Raw genomic sequence first — 14,539 nt, 5'->3', positions numbered from 1 at the left:
CAGTCCTCACTTCCACCCTTCCAGGTTAAACAAATGACAATCGAAAACGGTGTCCGGATGCGGCGGCAATTCCCTGGAGCCGGAAACGCACGCCACCACACAGCAGCGGACAGTCGCGAACAGCAGCACCGAACTTCGAACGATCCGTACCACTTCCAGACCAACCGAAAGGACATCCATCTGGAGTTCAAACCGCTGGTCGAGGTGGACCCCAGCATCAAACTGAGCCAACACCGTGCTCCACTCGCGATCCCCCGGCCCGGTGATTACACGCTCAGCAAAACCGCTAGCACGGAGGGCATTGCCTCGAAGAAGAGCTTGGAGCTGAAGAAGAAGTACCTGCTCGGAGAGTCGCTTACTGGCAGCGGAGTGTTGAAGAGTGGTTCCGCGTCAGCGTTGGATTCCAAGTTCAAAAGCTTCCACTCGAACATTACCGAGTGCCAGAAGTTGCTTCATCCTGCGCCTGAGGTTAGTCCAGCGATGCAGACTTTCCTCCAGAAGACGGCATCGGTTGGACAGATGGAATCGGCTGTCCCCACGCTGCTTTCGCTGAGAAAAGAGGCTCTAATGGCAGCTGGCCGAAACGACGAGAAGGAAAATGTGTACGACGGAAAGATTGGCGGCGGAGGTTTAAAACGTTATGCGGAGACCATAAACGCGACGCTGGTGGAAAACAAACTGAACGAGATGAAAAAGGAAGACCAGCAGCGGGATGATTGCAAGAAGGATGACAGACCGAACAACAATGAAGAGCTGTTGATCGAAACGATTAGTTTGATAACACCGGAGAAGATGAGAAAACGTGACGACGAGGAGGAGGAAAATAAAAATGTTGAGCGGAACAAGGTGAATGAGGTGCATGATGATGATAAGATTGTGGAGATTAAGAATATTTCCAACTTGAAACATATGTTTATTGATTTGACGGGGGATTCTCCGAACTGTGATAGATCGTTAGTGGAGACCACGCTGAACTTTACTATGACTCCTCCTTCGGCTAAGGAGACGAAAACTTTACTGCAAACCAATGGTGCTTTGAAAAATAGCGTTCCGGACATTATCAGCAGCATCCAGATGGATAGCAATGATAATAAGGTTCCCGAAGATGTTGTCGATGATGATAACCAGGAGGAAAGAACGAGGAGCCCAGCGCATGAAACATCAATACAGGTTCCGGATGTTCCTTGGAGTAATGATGCTGAGGATGATGATGATTCTGAGTCGGATAGCATTTCCGAGTCCGCCTCCAGTACGTCCAGTGTTGACGATATTCCTCATTTCATCCTCGACTCCACGACTAGCCCCGAAACGCAAAATACCGATGAGAGGTTTGTGCCAAGGGTAGAAATTCGGGATACGACCGGTGAATTGATGCAGATAGACAGCTTGATGATTATCGATGGAAAGTACATAGGAGATCCTGAGGATCTTAAATTATTGGAAAAGTTACCTCCGGATACTAAAATTGCTGCGGAAATTTCGCAGCAGGAAATGAATTTGGATAGTATTATGGTGTCGGAAGAAGTTCACGAGGAGCAACAGGAGGAAATAAAAACGCCAACAACTCCCGTTGAGGAAACACCGGACGAAAGCCCGGCGCCTATACCATTACCAGTACTCGAACTCGAACCGAACGTGGAGCATCTGGCACCATCACCAGCCTCGAAACCTTCTAGTCCTACCCAGCCGAAGCCGGATCTCAAATTTGACACCCGCAATGAGAACAAGCTGGAATCGTTGATCAACCTTCCGTTGGTGCTCGACCAGATTGCAACCGATCAACCCGTACAGAAACCACGCCACCTCAATTTCACTGCCCCGCGGAAATCACCGGACACGGATGCTGAGAAAACTCCTCTGGCGCCCACACAACTGCTGCCACAGCTAGCCAAAGCGGAATGTGATGGTGGTTCCGAATCGGAAACCGAAATGAATACGCAAAATCTTACCGAAACGGAACTTTCCGACTGGGCGGCCGATGATGCCGTGTCGGAAAACTTTGTGGATATCGAATTTGCACTTAACTCCAACAAAGGAACTATCAAGCGAAATAAACCGAAGCATGGTCGCTTACAGCAGAAGAAGCTTATTGCGCAAACGGTTCCACTGGGGCCCAAGCTTCCGAAGCAACCGGTGCGGGAAGTTCCAGAATCCGAGGATGGTATTATGAAGAATTTGGCTGTCGAGGATATTGAATTTATGGATACGGGATCTGAGGAGGAAAGTTGTATAGAAAGTTATTCCACGACGAACCGGCGAATGTTGAAGAATCGAGGCTATGTGGAGTTTGTGGACCCCGGCAAGGATTCGCGAAAAGTTTTGCATACTGTTGGAAATGGTCAGAGCTACGTGGCTGCTTTGACAAGCAAATCCAGAGTTGTGGAGGCTATTAATAAGCAGGTAGCTGGCGTGGATTATATTGAACAGGGTGCCTATCTTCTTAATAACTCAAAAGACGACTCCCAGACTCCCATGAATGAGGTACAACCTTCAGAAATAACGTTCGGTGCTCTAGCGGCCTTCGGCTTACTGGGAAATGAGCATTCCCAACCGATGCAACAACAGCAGCAGCCGGATAGTTTTAACGATATCGAAGAAGATAGTTTGCTAATAGTGACTTCCTCGCAGGGAACAGCGACCACTACTGAGGAGAGCGACGCTCCCACCATTGTGGCTGGTACCACGGAAAAGACAACAGCTGGATCAGCGGGCAGTAGTGGAAGGTGCAGTGTAAGCTCCTTCGGTTCCAAGCAAGTGGAAGCGGATAAGTCATCAAGTAGCCCCGTTCGGAAGGTTTCAACAGAATCCAGTTCCGCTGGCAAGCGCGGCAGCTTGGATAGAAACAGTCGTAAGGATTCCCTCAAGAATAGTATCGAGGATATTGGCTACGATGAGTACGTGAAGCGATTGCAGCAAAAGATTGCCCAAATCAGCAACGCTAGGGATTCACTGGAGGTGAAGAAAAGCAAGCGGAAATCATCCAAGGGTGAGCTGGGACAAGAAGTCATCGCCTCTGAGATCCCAACCTCTCTGCCGGAGCCGATTAAAAAGCCCATCACTAGTAGTATTTACACTGAACAAAGTGCAATTGAGGTGCCAAAGAGCGTGGAAAAGAAAATCGAGGAAATTACCAAGGAACGCGTCAAGCAAAAAGATATCATTCACGATCTAGTCATGGATAAGCTGCAAACAAAGAAACAATTGAACGCGGAAAAGCGTATGAATCGCATCCGCAACCGAACCAATGCTCTTAGCCAATCGCCAGTAACTCCGAACAGTCAGTCACAACCAAGTCCCATTTCGACGGACGCTTTTCCGTCCTACCAACCGATCGCTCCGGAACGACGAAACCGACTAATAGGAACGGAACAGCCAGAAACACCGAAGGTTTCACTGTACAGTTCAGTATCGTTCAAGCATCCCGCCACGGTCTCACAGCAGATCTTGCCGAATAAGGAGAATATCGCCTTCAACACTCCTGCCTCTGCCATATACAACGCCACTGTAACGCCACGAAATGCCGCAAAGTCCCCGGATGAAACGCTAACACTGACGGAGCAACTTCGCGAAGAAGCTCGAGCCCGCGCTCGCTTGAAATCGAACCAAGATTTGGGCCTCTCCCCAGAGGATCGCGTTTTACTGCTGCGCAAGAAGTTCCACATCAACCTGCGCGAGCTCAATGATCAGGAAACTCCACAACAACAGCAGCAGAACAAATCCGACGACCTGAAGTTCAAGGAGCGTCACCACGGTTCCGCTAAGCTGATGACATCTAAAAGTGTAAACGATGTCTCGATGCTGAAAAACCTCAGCAACGATCCAGATTTCATTTCGCCATGTTTAGACACTAACAGTGCCAACGCAACTGCGGCTGCGCTGTTCGTGGGAAACAAACTGAACGATTACGTTTCCGATCCGAATCTGACGCAGAGTCCTAGTGTAAGTATTCTGACTACCCTTCGTTAGCGGAATAAATTCAATGTTTTTTTTCCTGACAGACAAATCCAAACGGCGCAAGCGATGCAATTCGGCTGCGAACACGCAACAAGTGCAAGGACCGCGAGCGGCGCAAAAGTATTATCGAGAAAGTTTCGGACTTTTTCAACAGTCGCAAAAAGGACAGCTCCAGTGGTGGCAGCGGTAGCAAGGACTCTTCGCCCACGAAGGACGGCAAAAAGGAGGCCAACAGCAGTAGCACTACCACTAGTGACAATCAGCAGACCACCAGTAGCAGCAGTAGTGGCGGCTTTCTGAGGTTTAAAATCTCACCGAAGCTGAAGGACAAATCGAAGGTAAGTTCCCTGGACAGTGGGTGCAAGCTAACTCGAAAATTTGTGACTCATATACGTGTATTTCTGTTCGCCTGTTTTCAGTCTTGCTTTGACATGCGGAATATTGGGTTTGGTGTAAGGAAACTTTCTCTTTCGCTATTCTGATTTAACTTTGTGTTTTTCCTATTGTTACTAATTACTCAACATTCATCGAAATTAACGTAGATTGTAGTGCGTAGCTGTTCACCCTTTCTAGTGCTTAGTTGTTAGCCACATTCTAACTCCTACGTAAAAAATGCACTCATGACTTGTTTTAATATCATTTTACCAGCCAAAGGAGGGTTCGCCATACGAACGCTGCGTTTCGGAAGCCTGCTTGAAGAACGCCAACGCACCACAGCAGTCCTCTAGTACTGCTAGTCCTTCGACTGGCCGAGAAGTCACAACCGAATCGAGCAGTTCGCCCGTTATCTCATCCACGTCGGGCAATCGCTTCACGCCGATTGGCCGCAAGGAGGCAGAAGAGCTGGAGCCGCCACCGATTCCGCCGTTGCCACTCAATTACCAGAGATCCGATGGTAGGTTGGATTAGACTGTCGTCTTATAATAATTTAACGTCTACCTATTTTTGTTAAAGATGAAAGTTGCACCACTAACGAGCCAAAGAACGAATTGAAAAAAATACGTGCAATCTCCAAGGCCTCCCGACAAGCAGAATTGAAAAGGTATATCATTTCCACTTATCAACACGGTAAAAATTATAGACGGCTGTTAATTCGCAGACTGAGAATTGCTCAAGAGATACAACGAGAACAGGAAGAGATCGAGGTGAAGATAAAGGATCTGGAAACGCGGGGCGTTGAGATCGAGAAGGAGCTGCGGGGTGAGAGCGAATCGCTGGAGAAGAATATCGAAAACCTTGGCGCGAACGACGAAGGCCTCGTTAAGGAGTGGCTGGAGATAATGCGTAGCATTACGCGGCTGAAGGTGCGCGACGAAGAGCTAACCATCCGGCAGCAGGAGCTTCAGCTCGAGCACCGCCATGCGCAGCTAAAGGAGGAACTCAATATGCGGCTGTCGTGCAGTAGTGAGTGTAGTTCTTCGCGTTTTACGTCAATGTCATTATCAAATCTTTGCTTTTTTCGTTTGCAGAACTCGACAAAAACTCCTCCGATGTGGCCGCCGAAGGTGCTATCCTAAACGAGATGCTGGAAATCGTCGCCAAGCGGCAAGCGTTGAGGCCTTCGCTGGATGCGGCCGTGGCAGCAGCTGCGGCAGCCGCCTCGGCCGTCGGACTGCCCCATCCCGTGGCGTCCACCTCGACTCGCATGACCACGGACACAGATGTAAGCAACAGCAATGCTGGCAGTAGCGAACGTAGAGCGATTGTTGTAGATAGTGGTCCGGGTGGAGCCAGTAGTGCTAGATCTGTGTACTGTCGAACCGGATCCGGCCGCAGCGCAGCATGCTATTGCGCGCTGGTCGCGCTCGGTTCGATACTGCTTAGCGTGGCCGCTAGTGTGTGTTACTATCAGTTTTATTTGGATTTCTATGATTTTTTAAGTTTCTTATAAGTGTACATAGTTATCGTGGAATTATTTATCAAGCGTAAAAAGTTTTGCCCTTTTATCGCAGTTTTGAACATGCATGTGCAAACATTTATTTTTTCATGGGTTGAGATTTATATACATAAATCGTTGAAATGTATATTCATTTTTTCGGTATTTATTTCTAACATGAATGATTTCCTTCAGCATATTAAAAGTGGTTCAGGAATGTTTATATTCATTCTATCGAACGAAATATCTACTAAATTTAGATAGAGTGAGAGCGGACCCACAACACCACAGAGAACTGCTGAGTTTCCATTCAATATTTTTACACAAACTAGTAGAACAATTTGCTGTATTATTCTCTAACGCCAAAGTTACAAAGAAAAGCAATTTAAAAAATATCTCTAAATATTAATTTAGAAATGCTTCTGGCCTAAAGTAAAACATTCTAGGAAACGCTTCGCTCTTAGAGTCCTGCATTGCTTTAAATCGTAAAACGATATAAAATAGGTCACCAACTTCCTATGCAATGTATATATGTTGCTTTTGCTTTAATATAAATTTTGATCAAATATTTCCGCAGCAAAAAAATAAATTGTTAAGTTCCGGAAGCGAAGATATCCGAAACTAGTAATGAGGAAATAACTCCAGGGATGCAGTTTTAGTTCATTCATTTGGCGTCATCGAAAAAAATCGTTTGTCCAATGAAGTTTGATCTCTTTTTGTTTTCGAACGGATTAGTTCATAGTGGATCTTCTCGTCAAGCAAATCGGGACAATTGACGACAGTAAATGATTTTTTTTCCACATTTTCTATCGATTTAATACTAGCAGCGTATTTTCTGACTGGAATAAGGCCGATACAAATATCATTTTCATTTTATGTCACCACCCCCTTCAAAAATGTTGAAAATTTGAAGGGGAAGAATCATCAAAAGACAAGCCAAATGATTAATAATGATAATAATGTGGTATTTCTCAACACACTTTTGCATACAAGTTACAAACGTCGTAACCTGCACACAATTTTGTATGAAAGCTATTCCTTTTTTTTCTTCCCAGTGTTATTTATGTTTTGCCCTCCCCTTAGCTAACTTTGATAACCGTTGATATAAAAACTATCCAAAATTTGTATCAGCCTAAGTTGTCAACTCTACTACAGACACTATTCTATACCGCTAAATGAATGGAAACGGTCGTAGGTTACTGGACACCGTATAGATGGCCATATTTTACCATATCCTAGCAGACAAAGTTTTTAAAATGAAACATGTTCTTTTTAAACCATTAACTACTATATAAACCTAATAAAACTTGACTTGTTGAACTTGTATGTTCTTCATCTTAATGTTATTAATCAAACATTTTCATCAAATGAATAGTAAACACGTAGAATTAACCCCTCCGAAGTGGCCAACAGCTCACGGAAGCAGCATTTAATATCCGTTTCATTTTGCATTTTTACTTGATTAGGATTAAGCAGCACTACTATTTGTATATAAACTGTTTTTTTTTTTTTTTGTTTTTTTTTTTTCATTAACTTTGCACAATAAAACTATAATTATCACACTACTTAACCGTTGTTCCGTTTTATTTCGTTGCATGCGCGAAAGCATATTCCTATGACTGATGATTAATACTACTTTTTGTTTTTCAGATATAAAAACAAACGAACAATGTGATTTTCTAGGATACGTACTGCAACCGGATTGGATTCTCCAGTGAGCAGCATGAATAGGTCGGTCGGATGTAGTTGATAGATTTATTTTCATAGGAAAAACTAAGAACAAAAAACATACCCAGGAGCACTATCAAATAGTGCTACACAACAGTGAATCATCGTGCAGGGCAACAGTGACCCCGTACCGCGATCTATAGCCACCGACGGTGGCAGTAAAAGTTGAAGTTTGATTTTCCCATGAACTGTGCCCATATCTTTATTAACTCTAACTGCCTAGCAATTGACACAGTTTAGTGCGTTTTTTGGGTCTATAAAACTGCTGTGTGTGTACTTTTAATGCACTAGGTATACTATAATATGTACATCTCATCTCATGCGCTAAATTTGCATGTAAGGCAAGGCGCAAAAAAATCACCACAAATCTGCCAGAGAACAAACGAACGAGCCACAGATTGTAGAAGAGAGCAATAGACAAATTTTTATAGAAGTATATTTTTTGCCCAGTTTTGCAATCCTTTTTTCCGTTGTTGGATAGCTTAATTATGTTTTATTGTGTTGACCGCGTAAACTCTGCATGACATGTCTTTTGTTTGATGGTTCCGTAATTTACTTTCATTTTTTTTATAATTATGTTTGATTATTTTTTTGAGTGAAACAAGCCTAAAATGCAATATCGTCGACTATCAGTTCGAAACATACGCACACAGACCGACAGATAAGTAACATTAAAATTCGTTTGGATCATTAGGTAGGGAACGCACAGATCGGAAAAATGCAGGGTAACGGCAAAGCCACCAAGATTATTCGGAGAAGAAAACAAGCAAAAAATCATGCAAACCTCTAACTAGAAATTCTCCCGCATATGTAGTTTATTCGTTCCGCGATCACCAGTTTCAGGATATGATGACTTTCCGGTAACAGTGACAGTATTACGTATTTTTTTATAGCGAACAAAATAAATACCTTTTTAAAAAAAACACTAACACTAACTGAAAAGCGAGAGGTGATTAGCACTAACTTGTTTAAAATTGAAAAAGTTTTGGCGGCGAAGCAGAAAAACAAATTAAAATTGAAAGAGAAAATTATTGAATAACCTTAGCATTCTAGCGAACAGATGAAAATTTAACTTTTTGATACCTATGAAAACGCAATCGTGTTAGCAAGTTTGAAGCAATTGTGTGTTAAACGCGTAAGCTAAATTATATGAAGTAAAGAGAAGCGAACTCCGTTCCGTCTTGGGCTTAGACAGCAATATTTTACGTTCTGATAATAGGCAGAGTAAAAATGAAAAACAAATAAAAAAACAGCTTATAAAGACTTTCCGACCTCTGCAAAGTAGACTAGAAACAAACAGTTTGGACCCGAATTAAAATATTCATTTTAGAGTAAACCGCTCTGTACCAGTTCTTTAGGGGAGAGCATCGGTGTTACGAAGTGCTAACTGAACTTAATCGTATTGTAAATAGATTAACACACACACCCACGAAAGTAATATGGAAAACTAATCGAATAAACCACAACAACAACAAAATACCATGATGATGCAAGAAGATTACTACCAAGACAGCTTTAAAATCTTTAAGCAAAGAATAATAAAATAACAGAATGTGTTTATGAAGCGGAATGATGGTGCGTTCTATGTTACTCGCTAAAACAGTTCGAAGATCAAGCAGGAAGCTGATACTCAAGGATGTTGAGGACGCTGCAGCAGGCGAAAATCCTCATGGATATAATTGAGGTAATTTGCTTTTTTTAAATTTATCTTTTTGCTGTCAATTTGTACTCCAGAATTGGTCTTACAAACGCCTTAAAATCATGAATAAAGTTAATTTTCCAGCTACCGTGAGGCGCCTTAATTCTGCGCGGCTCCTAATTCTGCGCACTTCGTATCAAAATGTTGATGCCGTTTAGTGAAACAGGAAACATAAGCAGAAAGTTGACATTTAATATGTAGGAAATCACTTCCAAACATCATTTTTGAAAATCTGCTTTTAATTGATATTTTTTCAACATTTTAATACAAGCTGCGCAGAATTAAGAGTTGCGCAGAATTAGGGCGTTTTACGGTATTTATGTAATAGCAGGAAAGACCATCACCTTTTCAAAGCCCCTGTGGGACTCGAAAAAGTCCCACGTTCCAACCGAAATCACACAACACTTGACATTCTCCATCGTATCACGGAGAAAAATCTAACTGGTTTGTTTTCAACATATTCTTGGTTGATGTATGAACAAAAAAATATTGTTGCTTCAAATCAGGATTGTATGATTACAAATTAATATTCTAGTTTGAAACTAATATAATCAGCCGTTTCAAATTAGGTGCACAGTTTTTGTTGAATCGATATATAATGTTTATTGTTATTACCTAAGAATTTGTTTATTTTGAATTGAAATTTATTTTGATACAACAATAAAAACGGTGTTTTTTTAAATCTGTTGTAAATAATATCTTGTTTCAGATTAAAATAAACCGTCATTGTTGTTTGTTTTCACTTGGCTTTGTAAGTTATCGATACTAAAATACTTGATATCTTGAAAAAAAATCGATACCAAAATTTTCGATTTTAGTATCGTCTATCTCTATCTGTCATAACTCAACGTGTTTTTCCTGTTTTTCCTGTCTTTTCACAGCGACTTGTGGTTTGTGTAAAAAAATCCTGCCCGCGTTCAATACGACGTAATTTTGCTGGTGTTATTGGTAACTCTAGAGCGTGCCGTTTAACTACACGGATAAAACCAGATATCGACAACATCAGTGGTGTAAGTATTTTTTCTCTGCGAGCTTGTTTCTTTTTCTCAAATCATCTACTGTTCTGCAGTTACGCAGTCTTGCACAATGTCAGAATCGTTTCCATCGGATGTTCCAAAACGCGATGATATCAGTAACAGTCAGAATCTTGACATAGAATATCTGGATGGCCATTCGCGATTCGTTCACTGGGCTGACAATGAGATTATACAGTTGCTACAGTCGTTCAAAGTATCAACGGAAGTTATACAGAAGTTCGTGGGTAAGAGTTTGTAAAACAATTGTTCCTACAAAAACCTACTAAAATGTTATTACAGTCAACGAATACAGTATTATGTAATATAGAGAAGCATAAATTTAATGCAGTAAACTTAAACGTTTTGCACAACAGATCAAACATTACGAAATATTTACGTATGTGCAATTATTACAATGTCAGTATAGATATAGAAGATGTAATGATCAGGATATGAATAAATATTTTTTAATTAAGAGTTATCAGTGTATTGAAAAAAAAATGCGATTACCAGACCAAAACAATCGCTGCAACAAGCCGTTGCAGTTATTATTTTGGTGAAAATTGCGCGATGAAAATTTTTAATAAGGAAAATGTTGAGAAATAAAAATATGCAAAACTTTGTTCAAAATAATCAAAAATTTTGGTTATTATCAACAAAAAAATGTCAATTATAAACGACAAAATTGATTGTTTCCAACCAAATTTTGTTTTCTTAAAAAAAAAACGCTTTGGTTGAAACTACCGTGGTTTTTATTTGTAGTTAACGGTGGTCAAAAATAAAAACTTTTTTTTGTTTGGATCAACCTTGTATTTTGTTAAAACAATCTGCACTTGCTAGTTCATGATAAAACGAATAATTTATTTATTTCAAACAACCGCTATTGTGATGTTACCCAAAAGTTTGTTTGTCGCTATTTAAAACTAAGAATCTGTTGAGTTAACATGAGATTTGGTTGTTTTTACCAATTTTTTTTCTCCGTGTAGCTTCAATCAATTTTGTCAGCTTCCTCGGAAAGCCATTTTCGTCAAGAATTTTCCATAGCTCTTGCAGGTTTATTGTGTCGTATGCGGCTTTGCAATCGACGAAAAGATAGTGTGCAGGGACTTTAAACTCGCGACACTCTTGGGGGATCTGCTGCAGTGTAAAGATTTGGTCAGTCGTAGGCCTTCTTTGCATGAAGCCGGCTTGGTAACTTTGTAGGCGGTGTTCAGGACTGTGAGCGCTCGATAGTTCTCGCAGTCTAGTTTGTCGCCCTTCTTGCAGATAACCCCTTCTCTCCACTCCTCAGCTAGGATTTGTGTTTCTGTTCTGTTTGGTAGTCTCCAGGTGCATCTATGGTGGAGTCTTTGCTGAAAAAAGATGTTACGTATGGAAGTGGCAAAGTCGTTTAGTCTGAAGCCATTTTCATTCATCAGTTAGTATGCACTGAATCGTCGAATCACCTATACTCCTCCCCCTGGCCAACCTAATCGTTGTTTGTAATCCCCGATGATGATCTTGACATGTTTTGGGCAGCGGTCGTGGTCTCAAAAATCCCGGACACTACCAGGACATAGGATGAACATTGCGTTACTTGGAACACTTCCGTTTTTGATGATCCTAAGAAATTCCCTTCCGAGGAAGGAAGCCCGGTACCCTGTCAGCAGTTGTCAGTTGGTTACCCGATCTTTCTACTGGTTTTTCGCACATCAAATTCGCGTTGACGGTGTTGCTGATATTTGTTTGGTTTTTGCATGCGAAAAAAAAGGAAGGAAATATTTTTGCTTTTGTCATCACGCACATTTTGACAATTGCATATGAGAGTTCACGTAGGTGCGAACAGCCTTCGAAATCTCTTTCAACGCGAATAACCCGAATGGTACCGCGAGAAGTTAGAGGTTCGGTAGTTGGAAGGGTAAGGATCACTGATGGGAGTAGTACAGTTGGAGACATTTAAGCCTAAATCAGAAAAACGTATGGCAAATCCAGATGGCGTCGCTCGAATTTTAATGATTCCTGTGAAAAGGTTTCTTTCCTTTGGGTTCATTTAACAATATCCAATAGCTGAAACATTTGGATATGTTGGCGCTAAATAAGTGAAATTTATAGTAAACTATCATTAGACAACATTAGACGAAGGTCCTTTTAATCTAACTTTACTCTTGGTTTGGAATCTTACAACAGAATTATTATGGTACATTTTATGTCTAGCTATTATAATTATAATAGTCAGCTATCATCGAACGACTTCAAAGCAATGTTTTTGATACCTGAACACTTTGTTTCCCCTTATCCCAGATGCTAAGAAGGATTTCTGTAAAATGTTGATTTTAAAAGAAAATTGAATTGAAACTTAGGATGGGACTCATATGCCTTTATTTTCAAACAAACAGGCAAGGTCAAGTGTTTTTCCAGTATTTTTCAGAACAAACTTTAAAATTTTTTTCAAGGCATACGAAAATTTGAACAAAATTAAAAAATTGCCCAAAAGTCATAAGGGATTCTAATGCTTTTATGGGCAGTATAGCACAATATAATTTCAATTTGTAATTAGTTCTCTTCAGTTGAAGGTCCTTATTCGGCAAGGCGTGAAAAAATGTGATGGGTAGGTATTAGTTATAACCAGCTAGCTGGCATCCCGCCATGTTTCGAGGACTAACATCTCAGCGTGTGTGTAAACGAGATAGCATACCACCGCAACTTTTCATACGCCTAACATAGCATCTGTCGGATCCTAACGGAGCAAATAAAATAGAGATGTCAGCTAGCTGGTTATAACGCATTCCGTTTCAATTTATAGTAAGCTTTATACGTGTTCAGGAGGAAGTTTTATCTGTCTGATTAAAATCCAAAAGAAGACTATTTGAAGCCTATTTTATCCCAGTCTGGCAATTTATAGCGAGCTTTCCTATTTCAGTGTAACTTTCTTTTGTCATTTTATGGTTATTATTCAATCCAATTTATTGTGTTTGAAAGATTTGTTTGATATCGTTATACACATTTGTTTTACACTCAAGTGTGCAAAACAAAACTTGCAGAACGTTGATAAATGGTACAAAAACAATGTCATCTCTAGCTACCAGAAAACATCATTATCAATAGTTTCTATTATATTTTTCTGTTTAAAAGAAGTTGTTGAAGAATTTTGTTTTTAAACACATTTGGGCGAAGTGCACCCCTTTCTACGGGATAGGAGGGGAGGGGTGTCCAGTTTTTTTGTACCCCAACATTCCCAGTTATCACATACAGAAACGGAACATGTTTTTCTCATCTCAGTTATTCGTAAAAAAATCCAAAGTACTGTTCGATAAAACGAACGCCTGGCCCATAATGGGTTAGTCCACGATTTTATTTTATATTTACTTATGAGAAGATATTCTCAGTTGATGCTGAAGAAGTGGAGACAGACACGACATCACGATGAACAGGCTGAAACCCACACCTTTCGTTCCTACTTATAGTAAACTATTCCTGAACATCCTTTTCTTACTTCACTCTAGGTAAAAAATCTCATGCGACATCTCTGTGTTTGTTTTTAATTTAGACTTAAAATGGGAATGAATGTTCCACAAATCAAATTTATAGTAAACTTCCAATTCAGCCAATTCAATTCTGCCAATTCAGCAGAATGTCCTTTATAACTGTTTAGGTTCGACATCCTGCCTCAACTCCCTAAGCTCGGTTTCACCTATAATAGTATGCAACATTGCACGCCAGCTTGCGTTCAATATGGTTCGCTCTAGATTGCATGCAAGAGTCAACGCAATTTTATGTTTGATTGAATAGGGATGTACAACCAATACTGTACAGATGATTTTCGATATGGGCAATTCTCACTGGTATCAAGCCCACTAATTGTGCTCTACAAAATTCAATATCAATGAGCTTAAATAATTCGAAATGATATAAAATGATATAATAATTGAAACTATTTGCTACGGTTTACTTTCTTGGCCGTTTTATAACAATTTCAAGTCTTATTAGAGATATATTTTATTTAACTTTAAAATTTAAAATTTTAATAATAAAAAAATCGGCTCTGCGGTTTTTGCATAAATTTTATAATACTTTCAGATGCGAATTTCTTTGATTTGGTCTCACGATTTAATTTGAGTGTAACTTGAGGTATTTTCTTGGGTTTTTCGATTTTTGGTGCACGCTCAGTCATTTTGAGTTAATTAACGATCAACATTTTTAGCTCCCCTCGTACAGTAAATGTTTTCAACTATTATGGAGGTCCATTAAAGGCAGACAGTGTGTGCAGCTGGGGAAGCGAAAAATGAG

At 40.6% G+C, this 14,539-nt stretch overlaps 1 protein-coding gene across 1 annotated transcript in view; it reads left to right on the top strand.

Moving 5' to 3' along the window:
* Positions 1-9,128, top strand: part of LOC129718661 (F-actin-monooxygenase Mical) — a 120,140-nt gene extending 111,012 nt beyond the window's left edge. The window contains exons 13-20 of the mRNA XM_055669655.1: positions 25-3,939; positions 3,999-4,292; positions 4,374-4,406; positions 4,603-4,849; positions 4,909-4,996; positions 5,054-5,358; positions 5,424-5,617; positions 7,481-9,128. Coding sequence (XP_055525630.1) covers positions 25-3,939; positions 3,999-4,292; positions 4,374-4,406; positions 4,603-4,849; positions 4,909-4,996; positions 5,054-5,358; positions 5,424-5,617; positions 7,481-7,486 — 5,082 coding nt within the window. The 3' untranslated portion in view covers positions 7,487-9,128. The remainder of the gene's footprint in view (positions 1-24; positions 3,940-3,998; positions 4,293-4,373; positions 4,407-4,602; positions 4,850-4,908; positions 4,997-5,053; positions 5,359-5,423; positions 5,618-7,480) is intronic.
* The last annotated feature ends 5,411 nt before the right edge of the window (positions 9,129-14,539 follow it).

This window comes from Wyeomyia smithii, chromosome 1 (genome assembly GCF_029784165.1).
Source record: "Wyeomyia smithii strain HCP4-BCI-WySm-NY-G18 chromosome 1, ASM2978416v1, whole genome shotgun sequence".
In the NCBI taxonomy this organism is placed as follows: Eukaryota; Metazoa; Arthropoda; class Insecta; order Diptera; family Culicidae; genus Wyeomyia; species Wyeomyia smithii.
This window is presented reverse-complemented; position numbering and strand designations above follow the sequence as displayed.